Source organism: Scomber scombrus, chromosome 13 (genome assembly GCF_963691925.1).
Source record: "Scomber scombrus chromosome 13, fScoSco1.1, whole genome shotgun sequence".
Lineage (NCBI taxonomy): Eukaryota > Metazoa > Chordata > Actinopteri > Scombriformes > Scombridae > Scomber > Scomber scombrus.
The window spans coordinates 15,458,447-15,481,468 of NC_084982.1; the positions used below are offsets into that span (position 1 = coordinate 15,458,447).

Below are 23,022 nucleotides of genomic sequence, written 5' to 3' on the forward strand. Positions count from 1 at the left end.
AAAAAAGCTCAGGTGATTTCCGCATGAGTGAGTTAGGGAGGAGGTGGTCAAAGTTCCAGGTACAAAGTCAACAAACAGGCGCAGTCTTTAAGATGAAGGACCCTATCGGCACCTGCTCTGTGAGTATTCGTTAAAAAATGAGTGCAATGTTTATTTTTGAAAAGCACTGCAGTACGAAATAATGTCTGTCAGTTTCATGTATGATAGTCTCATAACTATCACAATCACAGCTAACTTTGTATCCTTTAAAAAGAATATCATGAAGTCTTTTTCATCGTCTTTCAGTACAACCAACTGTATCAAAATGCAAAACACTTTTCAAAAGCCGGGGAGTACTTCTGCAAAGAACTAATGGCAGTTTTTCAGCAGAGGTAGGTTAAATACAGTTATGGCATTCAAATAAATGTTGAAAGTTACTGTTTGACTTGCCTGCTCCCACTTCTTCCTGTTTCAGGGCTGAGATGGAACATGCTTACGCTAAAGGACTACAAAAACTTGGTGGCAAACTCATCAGGGCATCTAAAGAAATGTCAAACAAGTAAGGGACACAATGTTGAATTTTTAATCTGCTCTGTCTTTTGTCTGTTTGTAATTAACATGATCTCTTCTGGGGATAGCTGCCAAGTGTTACGCAGAAATAATGGTGCCATGGGAAATGACATGTGCCTTGCAAGTTAGATGTGATCAAAACAAAGGCAGGTGTCAGCTTGGCCCACAGCTCTAACCTTTTCATGCTGGCTCCCCGCTCAGTTCCACCTACAGCGCCTGGTGTCATGTGTCAGATGAGATGTACTCAAGAGCAGATGCTCACAGGTAGTTTCCAACCTGAGTTCACTTCATGACTGTGCCTGTCCAAAAAAATTAAACTAATGTGAGGAGAGATTCAGAGTTAAATATGGCATGCTCTTCTCATTTCAGATCACTGGGAAATGCATTTCAGCAAGAAGCAATACTGGATATACGCCAAGTCTTGGATGAGCATAATAAGAGAAAGAGGCCTGTATGTCATTTATTCTTTATCAGTCTGATCTAGCTTCAAGTCATAATGTGTCTCTAACGTTCTCTGTTTTAATAGCTTGACAGTGCCATTGAAAAAAATGGAAAACTTGTTACTGCTAATTGGAGCGAGCAACTCAAGGTAAAACTTCTTCAGACATGTTTCAAACAGATGCACAGATGTATAAATTAGTTATATGCTGTAATGGAGCAGCTGCAGAGACAACTTTTATGATTCTAATCATGAATCCATGAAAAGCTATTGTAGCTTTAAATTATTATAGTATGGTAACTTTTACAGTATGCATAATGTATGTATGTGTATATGTATAGATACATAAATAATACATTACAATGCATTCACAATGGACTATAAGAGATTCTGCACTGTAAGCCTTAAAAATGCATCAAGATGTGTTAAAACAGTTATGAGGCCACTAAAAATAGGATCACAAGACTAAACAAGGTCAGTAAGTACACTATACTTTACAACCATTTTAACCATTTTGCACAAAAGGTTATAAAGTCTTACGATTATCCCTTCATTATGATCAGCCATAACCACTCTCTCAGCTCATTTTGGTTACATTAGTGTTCATATAAGTTCATAACTTTTCACACATAACTGTAGATGGTAGACTGATCATGAGTCACTGTGATGTTTGAATGAAGTATTGATGATACTTAAAATGGCTTTTGGCTGTTGCTAAGAGAAATCATACATTATGAAGGCTTATAGCAGATTTAACACTGAATGTGTCATAATATGTTATGGATTACAGAGGTGGACTTCGCAGAAAGTATACCTTTGTTTATTTATTTTATGTAAGGAAAATGACTGAATTCAATAATGAATAAAATAAAAGTTGAAAATTTAGATTTCCTCAAATGTGATTTTAATAAATGAATGTCAAAAATATTCATTATATATAAACATTTCAATTGGCAGGTATGATTGAATAAGCTATAAATCTTCTTTGTGTTTTTTTCTGTGTTTTGCCTGATATTCTCTTGTGAATTATAACAGCTCATCTTTAAAATCTGCCTGTTTAAATTAGCTTTAAAAATACCTTCACTTATGTCAAACTTTGTTACTTCAAACATATACATAACATGCATAATTTCATAACACAATGTATGATGAAAACTATATTTTAAAAATATTTTAAATTAGATCCACCCTCCCTCACACACACATACAGTTTGCATATAATTTGTGATGGATTAATGTAATTTCTTGTGTTTCCTTTTTTCTAAATACAGTTTAAAAAGAAACTGAGTGGACTAACACGAGAGCATGAGGCTCTGTTCAACTTTGTGGAGAACAACAGACACATTTGCACAGAGAAAGAAAAACAAAAGGTATAATTTTTCAGCACCACATACTGTACTTTAAATATGTGCTGTAAAACAGTCAGCTTTCTTTTCTTCCTGTTCTTGACTTCAGATGCTTAACAGGCTGACTAAGTCGGCAGAGATCCAGGCGCGGGTGGACACAGAGTACTTTAATATCAACATGGAGGGTCATCAGATGAGACTCAAGTGGGAAAACACACTGAAAAACTGCTACCAGGTGCGGAAAACTGCCTTCCTACTTTTCAGATTGCAGGCATTTAGCTGTTCCTCTTATCCAGAGTGGCTTTTTGTAAATGAACAAGCAGATTCGGTGTCTTGCTCAAGGATGCCTCATTTATGATAAGTGTTGAACCTGTCAGCTTTTTGCATAAGCACTTGGTCAGTCTACCATACAATCGCTCTCTGTGGAGCACCAGGTAAACTCACCCTGTGTATTCTGCAGCTTATTTCATGCAAGATACACACATTTTATCAGTGAACAGCAAGCAAGCACTAGCACCACAAGGGGAAATGAGGTGAGTCTTGTTGAAGGACACTTCAGCAGGTTATGTGGCTGCTGGCCTGCTCTAATGATCAAACCTGTGAGCTTTCAGTTACTGTTCAATCTTACAGTCACTGTTTCTCTCTGTCTGTATGTACGATTTACCTCAGGTTTACATGACAATCATCTAACATCGGGTGACATACAGTTTTAAGTGGTGGAAGGCATTATAAAAATGCAGCCCATTTACAATGTAGCCTACTAAATGCTTCACAGAGTTAATTACAAAACCAGGGGTCTGGATATGGATTAAATGCACTATTTGCTGCTTTGTTTCAGATCATACAGGAGCTGGAGAAACAGCGAATCGAAGTTCTTTGCAACATCCTGACAAGATATAACCTCCATATGTCCAGTTTTGGGCAGACCCTCAAACACGTAAGAAATAGTAAATAATATTAAATAGTAATAGTAAAGAAAAAGCAAATACCTGAATGGATATTATTATTATTACTTACTGTATGTGTACTTCTGATACTTCCAGGGACAAAGACAGATAGAGCAGATGGTCCAAAGGGTGGACATGGATAAAGACATACAAACCCTGGTGGAGGAAAATAGCATCACAGCTGAGGATAGCAAAGCCGAGTTTTTGATGGCTGATTATTTTGTAAGTCTGCAGTTTTTGCCGTGAGACTCTGTTGTTGCATTTTGGTGGGGTTGTTCGTCTGCAGGCCACAGACTCAGACAGTGACTCACCCTCTCTAAGACAGTCTCAGTCATCTCTGCAGGGGGTCTCTTTTGTGATTTAATAAAGGTTATATATTATGTACAAGTGTAAAATTTCCAGGACAGCTTTTGTTGCTTTGGCACATACATCATAAGCCATTAGAGCTCCTGATGTGTTTTGATAAATCCCTGTTATCTGTGTCCTGTACACACCAGGAGGAGAACAGCAAATCACTGATGGCCAAAGACCGGAGAAAAGAGGCCATAAAAGTCAAGCTCCAGCGCCTGGAGGATAGCCTTACAAAGACAAAAAAAGACTGTGAAGGCAAGTTCAGTGCATTATCAATTAAATGTTTCATTGAAATACCTCAATATAATTCAACAGAGGTTGAAAATGTGACTTTTAGTATAATTCAGTGAACTTCACCTACATTGTCTTTGCAGGAATTGAAAAACTGATAAAAACATACTCTGAAAATCCATCCTTTTCTAACCAGAAGAACCTTGAGGAAACTGAACAGCTGCTTGATGAGGTATAATCTTATAGCATGCAGAAGGGCTGTTGGGTGGAGGGACGGTGGTGTGTACAGATTGATGTTTACATTGATCATAATTTAGATTTGCTGAAGTGTTCACTAAACCTTATCATCTTGTTACCTGCAGAGTGCTCTGAAACAGGATCTGCTGGAGGCCACTCACTACAAACTCTCCCAAACTCTGTCTGAAATAGAAGGGAAACCCAAGTCCTTTCACCGATTTAACGACAGCATTGTCAAATGGAAAGATAAGGTAAGACTAAATATCTTCAGCACACAATGTTGGTACACCTGTGACCTCAGGTAGTGATAGACTTAGTTGGCATTGAGGGTTTGTGATTGTAATCTCAAAATAACAGGAAAAATCTTGGGGCGGGAATAAATAATTAAGCTCTCCCTCAACACATTGCCAAGGTTCATTATGAAATTGCTTTTTGGTTCACATAAATGAGTGAATCCCAACCTTTAATTGTAGTCACACGGCACTGTTATATGAGCTTAAAAGTATTAAATCAACAGTGAGGTGCACAAATAAACATTAAAACAGGTTTTTCTTGCTGAACTCATGCCTCTTGTTCATACTGGCCATCCCTTCATAATGACAAGGAATTCAATCTACAGTCCTCATTCTGTGCAAAATGTGTATATCAAAGTTTATCCAAATATAAAATGAAGTTTCAGCAATCCAAATTGACAAATCCAAATGTTTCAACATTAGTCTTCTTACTGCCAAATTCCCTTCTTCTGTTACTACCACAGCAGCTCAAAGAAAGGGAATTTATACTGTACTTAAAAAGAAAATAACTGAAAGATATCCACTTGATTTAAATATCTCAGATAACTAGTTTTAATGCAGTCTCAATGACAGCATGTGCTGTTTGAATTTTACAATTGCCTCAGGTTAGCGGAGGGCGTGTCGTGTGCAATCAGCCAATAATAACTGCCAAAAACAATCAGCCAAAAATAGCTTTTCTATTAGCAGAGATCATCCACAATCTTATCATGTATCCCTGGCAACAGTGGGCACAAGTACTTCTGCTTAGGAATCATTGTTCAAGGACATTATGTATTCTACACTTCATGACATTTTTAAAGCTAAATCATGTGGATTAAACATAACCCAAACTATGTTTCTGTCTAAGGACTGTGAGCACAGTGTGGTTCAACTGAGTCGTCCAGTCAAACTCAAGAAGACACCGTTCAGATCCAGACAATCACTGAGAGCCTCCATCATTTACAAAGGCCCTGTTCAGCCTGTGGAGTCTCTGCAAATTGCTGCTGACCAGGTCTCCTCCACAGCTTCAATACACGAATCTGAAGCGGTTGACTGTTGCAGCGCTGTTAATGAAGCCATAACTCATACAGATGACAACAAAGAGCAAGGTGGTACATTTACAGAGCATCAACTCAAATATTTATTTGTAATTATTTCAATCATGCAATTAAACAATAAAAAATATCAACATTAAACAGGTCAAGCAACAGAATTCTGCTGTTTAGGAAAATGCAAAGCGCTCTACGATTTCACACCTAACCAGGACGATGAATTAACTTTGAAAGAGGGTATGTGGCAATTTAAATTAAAAACAATAGTAGACAATGATAGATAAAATACAGTAATTTCTATTTCACAGGAGATCTTCTAGACATTTACACAAAGGAAGAGAACGGTTGGTGGTTTGGACTACTTAATGGACAGACCGGCCATTTCCCATCAACCTATGTTGAGGAGCTGCCCGTGTTAAGCAGTGTCAAATCATCTGATGCCTGACTGCCCTGACTCATGAGGAGCAGAAATATAAAACTCACCCAGAATCTGCAGCACATGGAAATTTACAAACCAAATCACGTATCTGTGTATGTACTATATTGCTTTAAAATTGTTAATAAAAAGATAACTTTAATTACACATTTTAATTACAAGACCTCAGTCATCTTCCTTGAACATGAAGCCCTCTTTGCTCACATCAGTCTCCAAAGCCTCATGAAGTTTGCTGCAAGGTTCTTTATCTTCATTTTTTCCAATCTTAGCAACGTGCCTGTGAGATAAACTCCTTCCTGACGTTTGCCAGGAACGCTTGTAAGTTATTCGTCTCCTGAAGTCGTTTTTCCAAGTCTGGCAAACACTCGAGTGAGGGGTCACTTGACACAACTGTAGAAATGGAAGTTTTGGGTAAATATGGAGGCCATTTATAATGTTCGTTGTAGACTATTACAATGATGAGGCTAGTAATAATTAATCATTTTATTATTGTCAACAATAAAGCAGTGTTTTATTCTGTCTCTCAACACATTTTTCTTCCATCCCTCTTGACCTTGGCTCTCACCCCAAAGCCCTTTAGTTACTACTGGAAATGTAGATGTTTTAAAACCATTTTCAATTACGTTTTTTGGCACGTCTTGGTCAAACCAAACCAGGGACATTGCAGTTATATGGCAAGCACTTTAATCATTCAGCTAATTGTTTTTAATGGTTTGCACAATGTTGCAATGATTTTCTGATACATCGTGTGTGTGTGTGTGTGTGTGTGTGTGTGTGTGTGTGTGTGTGTGTGTGTGTGTGTGTGTGTGTGTGTGTGTGTGTGTGTGTGTGTGTGTGTCTTACTCTGATATGATCCGTCTTCTTTGAGCCCCATTGTGACGACGTAAGCGCTGTCCTGATCAGCAGGATTGATATGCCGGAAAACAAACTGCAACTTTTCACCTTTAACAAGAAAAAGAAACCTCTATAAAGCCATAAGTCATATTTACTTTAACTGAAGCGTGTATTGTATCTCTGGTTTTGCCTATTACCCTATAAGGCAGTTCTACTACTGACCTGATGTGTGTACTGAACTTAAGCCCCTGTGGGTGAGTCTTTTGCTTCGTCACCAAAAATGCAAGTATTTAACATATAATACATAATGTTGGATCCTGCCATTGAGGGTGTATTCAAAAGTATTCTAACCTAAAAACAGCATTTTCTATTTGTTTTGACGGTCATCAGTAGGGTGTGTGCCATATACAAATTAGAAGAACTCAAATTAATTTCTACACCAATAATACAGCTGATTTCATACAAACGTGCTTTGGGTGAAGTATTTAGATAGATAAGGAGGAAATCCACACATAATACATTAATGTTTTTTACTAGACAGAGAACCCTAAGAGCAACTCTCCAAACTTGGTATTAAAGGTTAATTTGTTAAAGAGCAGAGATGGGTGATAGAAACAGCACTCAGGAAGGATACTGAGTAAACAGCTCTGCATGTGTTTGGTTTACCTTTCACCAGTTGTGTTTTGCCTTGGATTGTTCGTATCTCCAGCCCCAAATGATCCTGGAAGACCAGTCTAGCTTTCTGGAGATTCCTCAGTCTGTCCTTGTTTGCTTTATTTTGGGACTTGATTACTGAGGAGTGGACAAAAAAAAAAGATCTTTATTGTCAATTACTAAAATCATCATATGTCACAGTCACAAAATAACTTCTGAGATATGTCACTGATTGCATTTTATAACATGAACTTACAATCTCTTCTCTTGGCATGTTCCTCCTTAAGTTTCTCAATCTTCCGGATAAGGATGTCTTTCTGCATCTCCTTCTGCTGAACCTCAGATATCACTTCAGAAATGGCGTGCTGTTTCTCTTTCAGTGACGTATTTTTATGTTGCAGGTCTGGGGGCAAAACATATCTCACATTAACAGTTGCTGAAGCTGCTGAAGTTGCATTATAACCTATCCCCTTCTTTCCCAAAAGACAAATATGAGCACATAGTGTACATCAGATAATGAGAACAATTAGAAGTAAGCCACACATAACAACTGGAATGGGGCCAATATCTGTAATTTAACAACACACACAAACAAATGGCACATGTAAGGCACAAGTTTAACTTTGTATAGCCTAATGCAGAAACTCACCTTTTTTGAATGTTTGTATCGTCTCAAACAGCATTTCATCCTCCTTACATTTCTTCAAACTTGTATCTGCACCAAATGACAAATAGCATCATTAACCATCCATAGTGGTCTAATCTAGCACACGGGCAACTGTATGGTAAATTAAATAACTGTATGAATTTGAAGGCCTTGGTCTTTAGTCATAGTCAATGTCACAAACTATTATGTGGAGTAGGCTAGGTTTTATTTAGATTACTCTGAAGCACAGTTTCCTATGACTTAGAAACATTGTGTTATGACTTCAAGCATGGCCTAGCAACACTCCACAATGTATCTGCTACACATTGGCTGCAGGGATTCATGACATCAAGTTTTAAAAACCATTATCGCATCATTAGTGTCCACAGCTCAATCTGTACAATTACTATGGAGCACAGTATTAAAGTACAGGAACAAGTGGGTATAGGCAAATTAACAAAAGGACGGTTCACCACAGGGCATTTCAAATATTTAACTATGTTTAGTTCAGAAACATGATTAGTTACTAAAAATGTAGGGATACAGAATATCCATGACAATAATCATACCAAGTGCAGATTTCACAAACTGTCTGTGGGACTGGCACAGCTCCACTGTTGTGTCAATTATCTCCTCATGTGCTTTGAGATGTTTGTTGTGGATCTCCCTCATTGCATTGGCAAACATGTCACTCATTTTTGGATCAGTGATGGACGTCATGATTTTCTGGAGTCTCACAAGCTGTAAAAAAAAAATAATAATAATTAAAATAAAAACACAAAAAAAGACACGAAACTTAGCACTGAAAATATCTCTTAAATAAACACTGCTTGTATGTTTTTGATTATAGACTGTTGTTGTTAATGTGAATTGTGCATTTTTGTCATTTTAATGTGTTTAAAAACCTATCCTTCAGTATATTAATAAAATTGAAGCTGACGCTGTGAAACAAATACAAACAGTTTAATTGTTTAAGGCATTTCAAGTGCAGTGCCCCAAAGCTGATGGTTTGGAGCAAAGTTAAATAATAGTGTTAAGACAAGAGCATGGATCAATATTCCTACCTACTTAGATCTGCAACAAGTAGTCGATCGAAAGGAAATTTGTCTATTTTGATAACCGAATAATTGTTTTAGTCAAGCAAAAATGCCAAACAATTGCTGGTTGCAGCTCCTCAAATGTGAACATGTGACGCTTTTCTGTGTCACTCATGAAAGCAAAGGTAATGTATATAAACATTTGAAGACAACACCATAATCTCTACTACATAATAACTACATTTTATAGAAGAAAAAAAAGATTAATCAAGAAAATAATCAGCAGATTAAATCAATAGTGAAAATAAGTGGCCCAACATATAGCCTACTATTACACTTAATAACACAATCAACCATTCAATGTATGATTAAGACTGACACAGCTGAAGAAAAATTAGTAGTAAATGGACCATCAGATATGATTTTTTTTATGTCCTTAACAGCTAATGCTACTGAGCTCCTATTTATTGATTGATTGATTTTATGGATTAACAAACTAAAAAATTGATATCATATTAAATTGGAAAACACTTATTTCCAACATGGTCCCAAGACAAAGAAACATAAAGAAGCACAAGACAGCCAACATAAAAACCAAGCAATACAATCATGAAATCCAAACAACTTAACAAATAAAATAAAATAAAACCACATTTAAAAAAAAAAATAAAAATCAACTCCCACATCAAAATAAAAAAATAGCTAAAGTAAGAAAGTCAATATAATGTCAATAGATCCATCTATATGAAAACCAATAATGAAGACTGTGTGATGTGGTTGACAGCTCAGTGGAAAATACAGAAACTAGGGGTTTGTTTTTGTCTAACTGTTCTGTTTATTAGTTAGCCGGTGTTAATTAGTTAGTTAACTTGCTGCTTGGCGTATAATTACGTTACCAATCTGGTTGTGAATAATAAATCCCAGAAAACAACGGTGTCACGGTCAAGCCGACGATCAAGGAGGCAGGTCTGTGTCCGTTAAACAGCCAACAGCGATACGTTAAACTGGTCCCCACGGAGCCGTTACTAACCGTTAACATTCGAATAAGCGAGTTAACAAACGTCAGACTGACTTTGTAACTATGGTAACGGTGTCCGTTAAGAACGTTACCAACCGTTAAGACCCGTGTTGTTACACTGCACGCCCGGTTAACGTCATCAACGTATCGACATTAGCACTCCAGCTAACGCTAACCTGAAAACATTAGCGGTTGACGTTAACGTAAGTTAAGTTAAACAAACGGACTCCAAGCGACTAGTTCACTGTAAGCAACAATCACCTGTTAAAGTCTCCGGTTGGTGAATATGAAGCTCTTAGTCTTCTGCTCCGGGACTTGTCGTTATTTTCAAAAATCCGCGGTCTGCATTCAGGGGGCGGGCAGTCAACACCGGAAACAACGTGTATTCATTTTTATCCTCCTCCCTCTTCTTCTATGGCATCCATGTTGTCTCATTACTGCCATCTTCTGGAGTCAAACAACTCCTACAGCATCTTTTCCTACCAGCCCAGTGTTTTAAAGGGGGCTGATCAATCATCTTCTGCCCTGTCCAATAGATTTACACTCGCTGGCCTCTTTATTAGGTACACCTGTTGCAATCCAATACAACAGCTCTGCTTTAAATTCTACATTTATTCAGATTCAGTTTCACATATTACTTTATTTATCCCAGAGGTCAATTCAGTTTTTACAGTCTACCCAGACCTTATAGAAAAACAAATTCAAAAACATACACACAGAAAAAAAACTAACAGGTGAAGTGGGTTGTGCCAGAGACAACAGATAAGGACAGATGTGCGCGCTAACACCGTGTGTGGCATACTGACTCACACAAGGGTTGGGCAAGTAAAGTAGACATTTGGTTTGGTTTTATGTTTGATTTTTGTTTTCCCTTCCTGCTCAAACACACATCCATGTTTTTAATAGCCTACCATGTTTTTTTAATACCACTTGCCTTTAATTTTCGTAAGTTATTGTTCAATAAAGCTAAAGTTATTGTTCAGAGGGACTAATTTCAACTGTGGCTGCACTCATTAACACCATCAAATATCTTGATAGCTTGATGGTGTTCATTTCTGCTAGATGTTAAAATGCAACCTGTTGGTTCTCACCATTGACTGTAAATGTATATAATATTTATGTACAGTCAATGATTCTCACAAAGCAACTTTTATGTCTTTTGATGCAACTTTATACCCCCTTGTGGTGAATCTGTGAAGTGGGTTTCAACTGCTCTACTCAGCATCAAGTTCAAAATGCATCAATATAATATTACTGTCAAATTTGTATAATGTAAGTGCACAAACAAATAGGGTAGTTTTAAAATGGAAAAGGTAAAGTGATGATGATAGATCTACTGGATGCTTAACTGTGGGCACCAGATGGACGCTGTTTTTTAGTTACAGTATGATGGGAGGCCCATTTTGTTGCTACGTTCACTGAGAATGAGAATATTAATGAGGCTGAAAGGATCCAGGGGGTTACATGAGTCTCTTTCAGTGTGTGCAATGGCTAATATTTAACAATTGTAAAAGCAATGGTCTGTAAAATACCTGATGGCTACACCGTCGGAGTGTAACCAGTTTTTGTAACATGTCTTAAAATGCTGAGCTCTCATGACTTGGGCACACATCATTTTATTATTTGTGCTTTCAAACTCAAGAGCTTGCAGTTGTTGCCATGGTTCCACTGAATGATTTTATGAGGCCAGGATGGCATATAAAGCTATCTGTGGGGTAGCAGGGTTCATGGCATTTTGACTAGTGGTACAGGAGCAGACAGTCAACCTCAGATGGATTTTGTTTACAGTAGTGGGGTGCTGGTTATACAGTACCTCCAGAACAACTACAGGGAATGCCATGACTTCCTCAACTTCATGTCAACTGTGGGTGACCCTCGTAATATCTTCTCTGTTTATTTCCCCCTCTTGTTCCATCTCAGCAGTGATGTGGGCACCAAGATGATATGGGCGGCTGTTTTCGGTGATTGGTTCAATCTTATTTTCAAATGGTAAGCCATCATGGATGGTGAAATACCCCAAATCTATTATTTCTTATTATTAATCACAGCTTAATTTCCACATCAGTCCAATTTATCAGTGATGAATATGTAGCACAGAAATGTTATTATGACTCTATTGCTAAATGTTATTACGACTATATTGGATCAGACTGGATTGCTGATTAGTTGAAAAGTGAAACTCTAGATTTTCATTTAGATGTCAACCTTAATTTAAACATTAGAAATCCTGTGTATCCTGACAACAACTAAACAACAAAGGTGGATCAATACTTTTCTGTAATTCAGGATTTCTCTCCTGCAAACTGTGAATGTACTGTACTGCTCTTTGTGAATAACATAATGTCACATGGGTCACTTCTCTTCAGGCAAATTCAAATATTAATCAGCAAAAATGTAATGAGGTAGAACAGAGTCTCTGATGTAACTCGATTAGGCAGATTAGTTAAACTCCCCAGCAGAACCCATTTCACTTCTATTCCCATCATCTGTTGTTGCTTGGCATCCGGTGGCACCTGAGGCATGGCACTAAATGATGTAACTGTCCTAAGTGCGTAGGCTACTTGTTAAATAAAGCTTGAAGAAACATCTGTGTGTCTGGGTAACTTAATGACTTGGTGCTGAGGGCAACAACAACAGTATTACGTAGCATCCTACACTAAATCTTCAATAACAACTTCAACATATTAAATAAAATATTTAGAAAAATGCTTCCAGTAACTAACAAATGAGAAATCTGAAATCATTTTTATCACATCCTTTGAAATGATGAAATGACAGTGACTTTTGTCAATGATCCTGCATTCTTATATAATTGTTTTGACTCCTTCAATTTATAAAAACATATACTCAAGATCTATCACATACCAAGGACTAAAGAGCAAGACAATTTACTTTGTTCATCCATAATGAGCACGTTTTCCAGTTAAAGATAATCTTCTTGATTTTGTTATGTTATGTCCAAAACTGCCCTCCCAGCTCATTGGTTTAAACCCCAAAAGTAAACTCTGTGGAGGTGTAACACATCAGGATTGTTGGTGAGTATTACACAACCTTTCAGGATTGTATCAGTTTCTATGACTAAAATAACACCAGCAGGATCTTCCAAGAAACTATTTTGAAGCAGTCCTTTCCAATTGAAACAGTATAGTTTGATAGTTTTTATTAAAACAATCACAGATTTCATGGAGAATAATTTAGAACAATAATTACAGTCCAACAATACAAACACGGATGGATGAGTGCAAATTGAAAACATAAACAAATAAATATTTAATAAATATGTCTATCTATGGCCAGGAAAATTAATTGTGAAAACATATTCTCCAAACCAGAAGATGAACAATTTGTACTCTTTTTTTTAATGCAAACTTCTAAAAAAGCATTCTATTATTATTATATTTTGAGGGCAATGAATATAACCTCAGTGTGTCATCAAATACTTTCTCAGTGTGATACCACAAGATGACATTGCATCATTTAAATTTACAGTAAGGCTGATATAAAAATCATATGTGGCTGCAGGCACCTAGCTGATAGGAGCGCCTGTTGTGACCAGTTTATAATAGGCGCCCTTCTTGGCCATGAGTTTATCATGTGTGCCTTGTTCTATGACAACTCCCTGAGACATCACTGCTATGATGTCAGCAGTCTGGATAGTAGAGAGCCGGTGAGCGATGACAATGCAGGTTCGTCCTTTTCTTGCCTTGTCCAGAGCGGACTGGACGGTCTGCAGGGAAACATACAGTAGCTTTGTCATGAACCCACTCTTCAAGACAATGTGTCACTTTGTCAAAATCTATCGGTATATTGTGTCAGTATGTGAAAATTATTTAAAAATTTTATGTACAGAAAGACCTTGCTTTAGGTTTAAGCTTTTTGATGGTGCTAAGAAAGGTTTTTACAGGGTACCTTTTCACTCTCTGTGTCCAGGGCAGAAGTAGCTTCATCTAGTAGCAGGATCTTAGGATTCCTGATGATGGCCCTGGCAATGGCAATGCGTTGTTTTTGACCTCTTGACAGCTGGGAGCCCTGAGCACCAACCTGAGTCTCATATTTCTACCAATTTGCAAATGTATTGAAAGAAGTGGACAAAGCAAAGCAAAAGGTCACAATGTGACCATACAGTGTCACAGGTATTGCATACATATCAGGTGTAAAGCTTGGGGAAGAAAATCCACAGTGTTTTGAGAAAAAATGTATCTGAAGGTAATATGAGGCTCCAGCCATATGAGATATTTAATAAAGTGTATATCTTCAACAGTTACTGTCTTTTCAGAAAAAAAAATCCCTGTTTGTGACTCAACAGACTGTTTTCTTGTTCAGTTGTGGTGGGATGATAACAAAAAATCACAATAACATTGAAAGATATTGACGTGATTTAACTAAATTGGGTGACTAAAGCCTTACGTTAACTTCAAATACACTTTTAAATACATTTTTGCAAGGAAGGAAGGATATGGATTGTTCCACCCATAACTCACATTGAAAGCCCATTATGAATGTTTACAGCAAGAAAAACATGTATCAGTGTTTGTTTGGGCATCTGACTATTGCAAACCTATCCTTTAAGCTGTCGGTGAAACTTATAGTGAGAGTGCTATTTAAATTCATAAAGTCATGCTTGTTATTTTTTTCTGAAAGTGACTTTTTAACAAATAAATTCAGAGCCGCTATTAATGTCTGACACAAATCAGCTTCCAACAAAGCTGGAACCCTAAAATTGTGTTCACCCAACATTCTTCTTAATAGCAAGACAGTAGCTTATTCTCTCAATGCTTCCTCTAACGCTTGTCAGGATTTCATTAGCAATGCATTGAAAGTCATATCATTAAGTCACTCACATCTGGCAGCGTCATCAGAAAGTCATGAAGGTAGGCTTTCTTGGCGGCCTCAACAATATCTTCCATGCTGATGCTTTGTGTGTTAACTCCATACTGTATATTCTCAGCTATGCTGCAGTCAAACAGCACTGGCTCCTGAGACACTATGCCAATCTGAGATCTCAGGAAGGGCACATTGACTGTATGAGATGCGTGGCCATCAATCAACTGCAATAAAAAGTTGACATAATTAAGACAGTGTTGACAGCTTTGTAATAAATTGATCTCATTTTGAGAGTAAAATTAACATCTAAATCGGTCCACACACCACTTGCCCTTCATCAGGGTCATAGAACCTTTCCAGTAGTTGAACACTGGTGCTTTTCCCACAACCGCTGCTCCCAACAAACGCCAAAGTCTGACCAGGCTTCACAGACACAACCAGGCCTTTCAACACCTGGATATCCGGTCGTGTTGGATAGGTGAACTTGCAGTTGAGGAACTTTACTTCACCTTTGAAATTCTCCTGAAGATAAATGACTGAGCTTAATCACATTTAAAGAGCATCGTGACAAAATTACATCTTATTATTATAGGATGTACATTGTATTTACTGTATGGCCATTTAAATTCACCAACCCATTTCTCTCCGTCTGTGTGGCTCATCTTAATTTTTGGTGTTCTGTCCAAAAGTTTGAAAAATTGCGCAGCAGCAGTCTTGGCTTTGGCATAATCTGGGGTAAAGGAGGAAGCTCTGCCCAGTGCTGTCCCACTAATCACTATAGCTGAAATCACTCTGGAGGAGCAACATATGAACACTGGGATGATTTTTAGCAAGCGCATTACAAAAAAGAAAACATGTTTTAATATTGGTGCTGACAAAGACCACATGAAAGAAAGACTTTTACCAACCTGAAAACCAGCATGTATTGTAACCCCTCAGAGCTAACCAGGTAGCCTCCGTATCTAAATGAAGCGGCATATGCCATGAAGATCACACACTGGGCAAAGCCAAAACAGATCCCATAGATGTGGGCTTTCTTCTTGCCAGATTTATATGGAATCTCAAGTTTCTCTTCATAAGATTCCACAAATGAGCTCTCCTTGGCCAAGCCTGCGATGGTCCTGATGTTGGAAAGAGCCTCGCTGGATACCTGCAGGAGGGAGTTCAGATTTTATACTGGAATATTTGATTTTACAGAGACATTCAGAGATATCCATGAGTTTCAGTGGTAAATGTCCTACGTTATGATGGAAAGACAGCTTACCTGACCTGCTGCTTCCATGGCATTTTTATCTTCATTTGCAAAACCTGTCAGCATTTTGGCTTGGAATGCCCCAGACAGCCCAATGAGGGGCAAGAAGCACATGATTACCAGAGTTAACTTCCAACTGAAGTAGAAGGCAATGATGAAAGAGGCTCCGATGCTGGTCAACGAGTTAACAATCATGCCAATCTGAGATCCTGTTGCCTGCAGAAATTACACCAGCCACATACAAAACATCTTAATAACTCCCACAACACCCATATGAATTCAAAAACTGAGATTTTATAATGTGAAGTAAAGGCCTGTAAATGTGCTACTTACACCCTGGACCATGGATGCATCAGTGGCTAGTCTGGTGGTCAGAGCTCCAGGGCTATTTCTGGGGTCATCAAACCAGCCAATCTCCTGTTTCAACATAGCCTGGAAGCCCACTTTCCTCAGACGGCGTGTCAGCAGCTCACCAGACTTAGCAAAAGCATATCCCTGGAACATTAAATCAGTCAGTCAATCTAAATCTAAATGAAATGGCCTATTATTTGGCAAAATGCTGATGCGAACCTGTAAAAACTGTGAAAAGAAACTAATCACAGCCACAATGCAAAACAGAACGCATGTCCCGTTGATCTGCTCCCTCTGCTCTGTCACATCACGTATGGCAAAGGTCTGCAAACACAAAGATCTTACTGGTGATTGGCTCATTAACAAACTAACTTAATCAGTAAAGTAGAGAATAAATCCATCATGAAAGTTGGGAGCAGCCCTTACCCCGAGAATTTGGCTGAACAGGATAGCATAGATGGGGTTGACAGAGCCATTGACAGCAGCTCCCAGAGAACCCAGGAGCATGTAGGGCCACTCTGGTTTGTTGTACTTCAAGATACGCGCTACAGGGGCAGGCTCTAGATGTTCAAGTGCATCATCCTCACATGTCTGTTTAAGAATATGCATTAAAGATATTTAACTTCCATAGGCAAGATATAGTAAATGTAATAGATAGCATATAACGGAACCTCTGTACATTTTGTGGTGTGTCCGAAAGGATCTTGAGGCCGCCAGATACTGCATCAGGGAGAATGTCATTGGACAATTTGCTCTGAGATCGCAGTCGAACAGAGCTCCTACTACAGATGTGAGAACATCAAATTATTTTAGTGAATATAAATCATATAGATATCCGTGTCTACATTCTCTTAGCTGGATTTATTTGACCTTTTACTGGATCTGCAGCTTCCACGGCTAAAACTCCTCACTCTAACATCAAAGTCCTCTTCAGCAGCTTCACTGACAGCATCTGGCAAAGAAAGAGAAATCAATATAGCTTTAATATAAGTGTTGGAGCTTTCTCTTTAGCAAATCTGGCAGAAACTTTAAACACGCTCTAGCATTTCCCTGTGACTCATGCTGAGAGCCTTGAAGTATACTGTCTCAACCATTCATGACCCACCAGAAGGGATTTGTGAGGATGACAAAGGATGAAGGTAAAAGGGCCCTTTCCTCTACTCACATAACTTGAGATAGAATTCTATTTTTATTTCATACATATTGTATACCCTCTTAAAGACTCTATAGGCCTTTCCATGACAAATATTTTGATTTGTCATAGCATTAAAAGGACAAGTGTAATTAATAACATGCACAAGCTCAATGGCTATGCTTAATGAGACACCACAGCTGTGCTATGCCATGACATGTCAAAATGTCTCCTATGAAAAAGGCATGTAGGCTTCAGGTGACAAAGCCAGATGCTTGTTCCCTCTCGCAACACAAAGCTGTGATCTCAGGTCATACAAAACAAATGCAGGCTGACAATCTCGCACCCTCCCCCAAAAGATCTGACAGAGAAGAGACACAACAACTACCATCTGTGATTGTGTCTGACTGAAGTAGGTGGGTACAATAAGAGAGGTAGTAGCTGACTGGCTATTTGCAAATAGGAGTGCACTGTTTCTGGGTGGCCAGGCCAGCCAATAGACCCTTTTCATGGTTGACATTTCGACTTGTGGAAGCAGGAAAGGCGTGTGTGTAATTAACAACATGAATTATGGCTGTATTCCATTTATTTGTGCAGGTTTCAAGCCTGTCGTATTGTGCAAGCTAGCTCACTGGCTTTGCTTACTGGGACACCTAAATGGAACAGAAACATTATTAATGTTATAAGTAACACCTGTGGTTTTTCTACAAGTCAAAATGGTCTATATGATGTGAAAGGGTCTATATGGACTGTCAGAGGGCAAAATCTGTGTGGTAAAGAGAGCAATTTGTCAACAGTGTTTACGGATGTGAACATGAGATCTACAGTACATGAGACCTACCATTAGCTGTGTTGGATGTGCCTTGGTTTTGAAGGGTGACCAGGGTGAAGTAGACACCTTGCCTCTCTAGCAGCTCACTGTGTGTTCCCTTCTCCACAGCCTGCCCATGCTCAAATCCAATGATGACATCCGCATTCCTAATTGTGGAAAGACGATGGGCTATAGAAATTGTGGTCCTGCCCATACGCACCTGCACATATAAAAGTTATAAGAGTAATTTCGCAAAATACAATATGTTAATAGCATGTTACACTGGCAGAGAGTGGCTCACCTTATCCAATGCTTCCTGGACAACAGCCTCACTCTCATTGTCTAAGGCCGATGTGGCCATATCCAGCAGCAGGATCCTGGGGTTTCGGATCAAAGCTCGAGCGATAGCAATCCGCTGCTTCTGTCCTCCGCTCATCTGACCTCCACTTTCTCCCACCATAGTATCAAATTTCTGGAAATTAAGTAGCTATATGTTCATTTTAGTCTTCTATATGAGCATTAAACTATTATAACTACTAGAATTCTGTTATATAATCTTTCAGTATGTAAATGTACCTGTGGCAGGTCCATGATAAAATTATAGGCATTAGCCTCCTTTGTTGCCTGGATAATGTCTTCCATGGTTACTCCAGGTCGACCATAGCAGATGTTCTCTGCAATGGTTGTACCAAACAACACTGGCTCCTGCTCCACAATACCAATGAGAGATCGAAGCCACTGGATGTTTAAACTTCGGATTTCATGTCCATCCAAAGTCACCTGTGTGAAGTTTAGATGTGACATTACACTATAGTCCTCAAACTTTCCACCAATGTTCTGTGTGTCTGTGGGGATGCTCAGATTGTTACCATTCCCTCCTTTGGGTCATAAAACCTCTGGATAAGCTGGACTGTGGTGCTCTTTCCAGATCCACTTGGTCCAACAAAAGCAGTGGTTTCTCCCGCTTTGATCTGCATGCTCAGATCATTTAAAATCTGAAAGATGTAGTGGGTTCATCATGAGTTTAAGTTTGAGAACTGCAAAATTGACATAAAGTACTGACAGCTGAAAGAAATGTACCTTGACTTCAGGTCGGGATGGGTAATGGAAAGTGACATTATGGAACTCAATGTCACCTTTTACTCTGTCTAATTTGTGACCATCCTCTGCAAAACAATCGATTTCTGGTTCCTGTGAATGTAACATCACATAATGTTATTTTATGATGGTAATTCTTTATATAACAATTTATAATTCAGCCATCCAAACTGCATTATATATGCAACAGCAACTCTGCAAATTTTTTTACCCTGTCAATTGTTTCAAAGATGGTCTTTGCAGCTGCACGACCAGAAGCAAAGGCCTCCAGGCAGGGTGAGGCCTGACCCAGGTTCATAGCTGCCATGAGTACTCCAAAAAACACCTGCAAACAAACACAGACTTTTGTAAAGTCCACTGTTTACAAAATGTGTGAATATAAAAGGTATAAGATAAGAGGTTGAATGTATTTAATTTCACACACCTGAATTAGAGCACCAGGAGTCAGTTCCTTGGTGTCAATTACCAATTTTGATCCATACCAGAAGGCCAGCGCATAGCAAAGGAAAATGATGCACCACAGGTATCCTTGAAACACCCCTATGATGGCTCCCTTTTTCACACCCCACTTCTGAGCTTCCACAAGGTTTTTATCATACCTGTGCAAATTTCATGTTTTAAATTCAATTCAAATTGTACACAATCACCTAATGATCTTAGAAAATGCCAAAATACCTTTCAGCTTCCTTTTCCTCCCCACCAAACGCTACTACTGTTCTAATAGACGACAGGACCTCATCAGCCACTGCCCCTGCCCTTGCATAGGCCTTCAGCTCTTGTCCTGTCAGTCTGGCAACAGCCTTCAAGAACAAGGGAGAGAAACACACTAAAACATTTAAAAACATGTAAAGTATAACAATATACTTAAACATACAACTTAAACCATTCATTGTGACTCACAACTGGACTCTCACCATAGCCATCAGTCCAGCAGCTATACCAATCAGTGGGCTCACTGCAATGACCACCAAAGTCAGCTTCCACCCACCGATGAAACCAACCATGAAGCCAAACACAAACGTAGAGATCCTCTCAATGAAGATAGACACTTGGTCAGCGATGGCATTGTTGATCTTGTTGATATCACTGAGAAAAAACAGAGCACACCAGAAACAATAAAACACTCATAACCACACACTGATAACAGCCTAATCTGCAGATTGAGCCCCCAACTCACTCAGATATCCTTGTGTTCAGTTCACCAACAGAGTTGCAGTCAAACCATCCAATCTCCATTCGCATTACTTTTCGGAAATAAGTTTTTCGGATTCTCTGAGTCTGTCTTGCAGCGACTGACACCCAGAGGAAAATCTAGATTGGTGACAGTCACAGTGGTAGGAAATTATTTCTTATTTACACTGTCATTAAGCTATAATTACACCTGCTTTCAAAGGGGTGCTGAATATGAAAAGCACACATACTTACTTGAAAATAGCTAAGAAACAGAACTCCTAATCCAATTCCAACATAATAATATGCAAACATGGTCATCTGTGATTCAATATCCACCCTGTAAAGAGAATAAAACAGATAACAAGAACTCTTCATGTAAACATCAATAAATAAACTATCATTAATAAACCAATGACTCACCCACAGTAGACTGTACTGTTTTCAGCTGTTTCATAAATGGAGCCATTTTCCCAATAGATGGTGTTGTTGATGCAGGTCTTGTTTGGGTCTTTCAATTCTTGAACCTCAAGCTCATAAGCCACAAATGTGTTGGTCATCATGCCATATACTAGGAGCATGAGAGGTGAGGCCGCACCATGTATGAGGGCACACAAACTCCCCACCAACATCATCAATTTGTCTTTACAGGTGGCAAATCGAAACTGCATTAAAGAAAAGGAAGGATTTGTATTATTGTATTTGTTTTCTGTATGTATAAATAAAATCAAAGACAGGAAAATTTGATGGAAAGATGTTAATGTTTTGATTCATAAATAATATGAGCAAAGGTGTTACCAGCTGAAAGTATCCAACACTCCCGTTCTCTTTTTTCTTTTCATCTCTGTAAAACATGAAATTAATGTAAGAGCCATAACAACTGCATAGATAACAAGTCATTTCAGTCTCACTATTCAAACTTACCCATTCTCTTCATCTGCTGAGAAAAGAGGGGAAACCATCTTTAGAGTTGCTTATAATTGCTTAGTTTTCATGCAAAATTCTGATAATAATGTGTCAATTTTGTACAACAGAAGAAGATCACGCACCTGCTTCATCTGCGCCTGCTGTTGTCTTAAGTTTTATCGATTCCTTCATGTCTTTGTTTCCTCACTTAGCGACTGTGGATTTAAAAAAAAATCTTAATTATAATTTGGATGTTTAACTAATGGGATCGCTGAGGTTAAATGGGATTTTTGAAATGAATAAGAACCCAGTTTTTAGACTGATTATAGCCCATGCATACAACTCCAAAGTTTAAGAAAAATGTTCACTGTTGCACAAACATTTATACTCAAATAAGTTACAATTTATCCACTGGTTACTTTTTATTTTAATAATACTGACTATGAAGAAACTCCTGTTTTTAACCTTGTATGCTGTCATTCAAATATCAATGGAAACATCAAAACAATTGTGAAATTAAGTGTTTTGCTCATGTGAAAAAGTAGTTTTGAAGTTTAGATGTAAGGTGTGAGGAAAAATGTAACAACAGCAACACGCTGCTTTGAACAGCTTAGCGTACCAACATCAACAACAAAACACTACTGGATTTTATACAGTAATTTCTGGCAGAAAAAGCAATTATTAATGAGAAATACTGGTTGAGTTGTAATGCCGTATAGCAGTTTTTGGTGGGAGAAAAGAAAAATATAATACTATACCTGGACTGCACTCCTCAGAGAATCTCTGGTTTCTTCAGAAATCCACCAACACCACTGACAGGCTAATCAGAGGAAATTCCTATCCTATATCCAGTTAACCTATGCCTCTCCTTTCTTATTATCTACATGTCTATTTGACTGATACGGGATGTGTCAGCATTATTACCTTTACTAGACTGCCTTTGTAAAAAATTACAAAAATCAATCCAAGTTCATGTAGATTGACCACTATTAGTTATACTATTGTGTCTTCAAAACAAACCCAGTGGGATGTTTAAAGTATGAAAATTGGTAACATTGCTTGATTACAGAAAAAACAAAGCATCCTTCGACTGTTTGATCGTTATCAGGTGATTGTAAAATGGGTGTAATGACCGTGAGGACATTAGTTGTGGTCAGGTACTGACTCAATAATAACACAATAATACATTAATAAGACAATTAAAGTACCATGAGTGGTGACATTTTGGTTAGTACATGTCATTGGAGGTCATCAGAATGGCTCCAGGAAACTTTTATAAATCACAAATTTTATTCATTTTTACAATAATAACCAACCAAGGTAGCTACTGTATTAGGAACAATGAATTACATACACCTATCACTTTCCATCATTAAAACTATATGTTTTGATGTTGGTACGCTGTTGGTACGCTGAATTCAGCGTGTTT

The 23,022-nt window shown here is 38.2% G+C and overlaps 3 protein-coding genes across 3 annotated transcripts; 1 reads left to right on the forward strand and 2 right to left on the reverse strand.

Moving 5' to 3' along the window:
- Positions 1-92: 92 nt before the first annotated feature.
- nostrin (nitric oxide synthase trafficking) lies at positions 93-5,929 on the forward strand. The gene is made up of 16 exons (XM_062431905.1): positions 93-119; positions 286-371; positions 455-538; positions 751-813; positions 919-1,000; positions 1,076-1,138; positions 2,260-2,358; positions 2,444-2,569; positions 3,173-3,271; positions 3,378-3,503; positions 3,779-3,887; positions 4,007-4,095; positions 4,226-4,351; positions 5,241-5,481; positions 5,584-5,661; positions 5,733-5,929. Exons 1-16 carry the CDS (start codon positions 93-95, stop codon positions 5,867-5,869), a joined length of 1,635 nt encoding a protein of 544 aa, XP_062287889.1. The 3' UTR covers positions 5,870-5,929.
- Positions 5,930-6,111: 182 nt separating this feature from the next.
- Positions 6,112-10,386, reverse strand: spc25 (SPC25 component of NDC80 kinetochore complex). Its single transcript, XM_062431906.1, has 7 exons — positions 10,311-10,386; positions 8,564-8,735; positions 7,998-8,063; positions 7,605-7,751; positions 7,361-7,486; positions 6,704-6,802; positions 6,112-6,250 (listed from the first exon to the last, which is right to left on the reverse strand). Exons 2-7 carry the CDS (start codon positions 8,712-8,714, stop codon positions 6,126-6,128), a joined length of 714 nt encoding a protein of 237 aa, XP_062287890.1. The 5' UTR covers positions 8,715-8,735; positions 10,311-10,386; the 3' UTR covers positions 6,112-6,125.
- A 3,189-nt stretch (positions 10,387-13,575) lies between these two features.
- On the reverse strand, positions 13,576-21,785 carry abcb11a (ATP-binding cassette, sub-family B (MDR/TAP), member 11a). Its single transcript, XM_062431133.1, has 27 exons — positions 21,737-21,785; positions 21,612-21,627; positions 21,486-21,531; positions 21,111-21,352; positions 20,943-21,027; positions 20,695-20,828; positions 20,432-20,603; positions 20,193-20,317; positions 19,942-20,116; positions 19,729-19,842; positions 19,500-19,610; positions 19,289-19,414; positions 18,996-19,199; positions 18,721-18,891; positions 18,450-18,639; positions 17,347-17,428; positions 17,156-17,258; positions 16,903-17,067; positions 16,696-16,800; positions 16,459-16,620; positions 16,138-16,341; positions 15,782-16,023; positions 15,509-15,665; positions 15,198-15,395; positions 14,891-15,097; positions 13,959-14,105; positions 13,576-13,776 (listed from the first exon to the last, which is right to left on the reverse strand). The coding sequence occupies exons 1-27, from the start codon at positions 21,783-21,785 to the stop codon at positions 13,576-13,578; spliced, it is 3,933 nt and encodes a 1,310-aa protein (XP_062287117.1).
- Between the last annotated feature and the right edge of the window lie 1,237 nt (positions 21,786-23,022).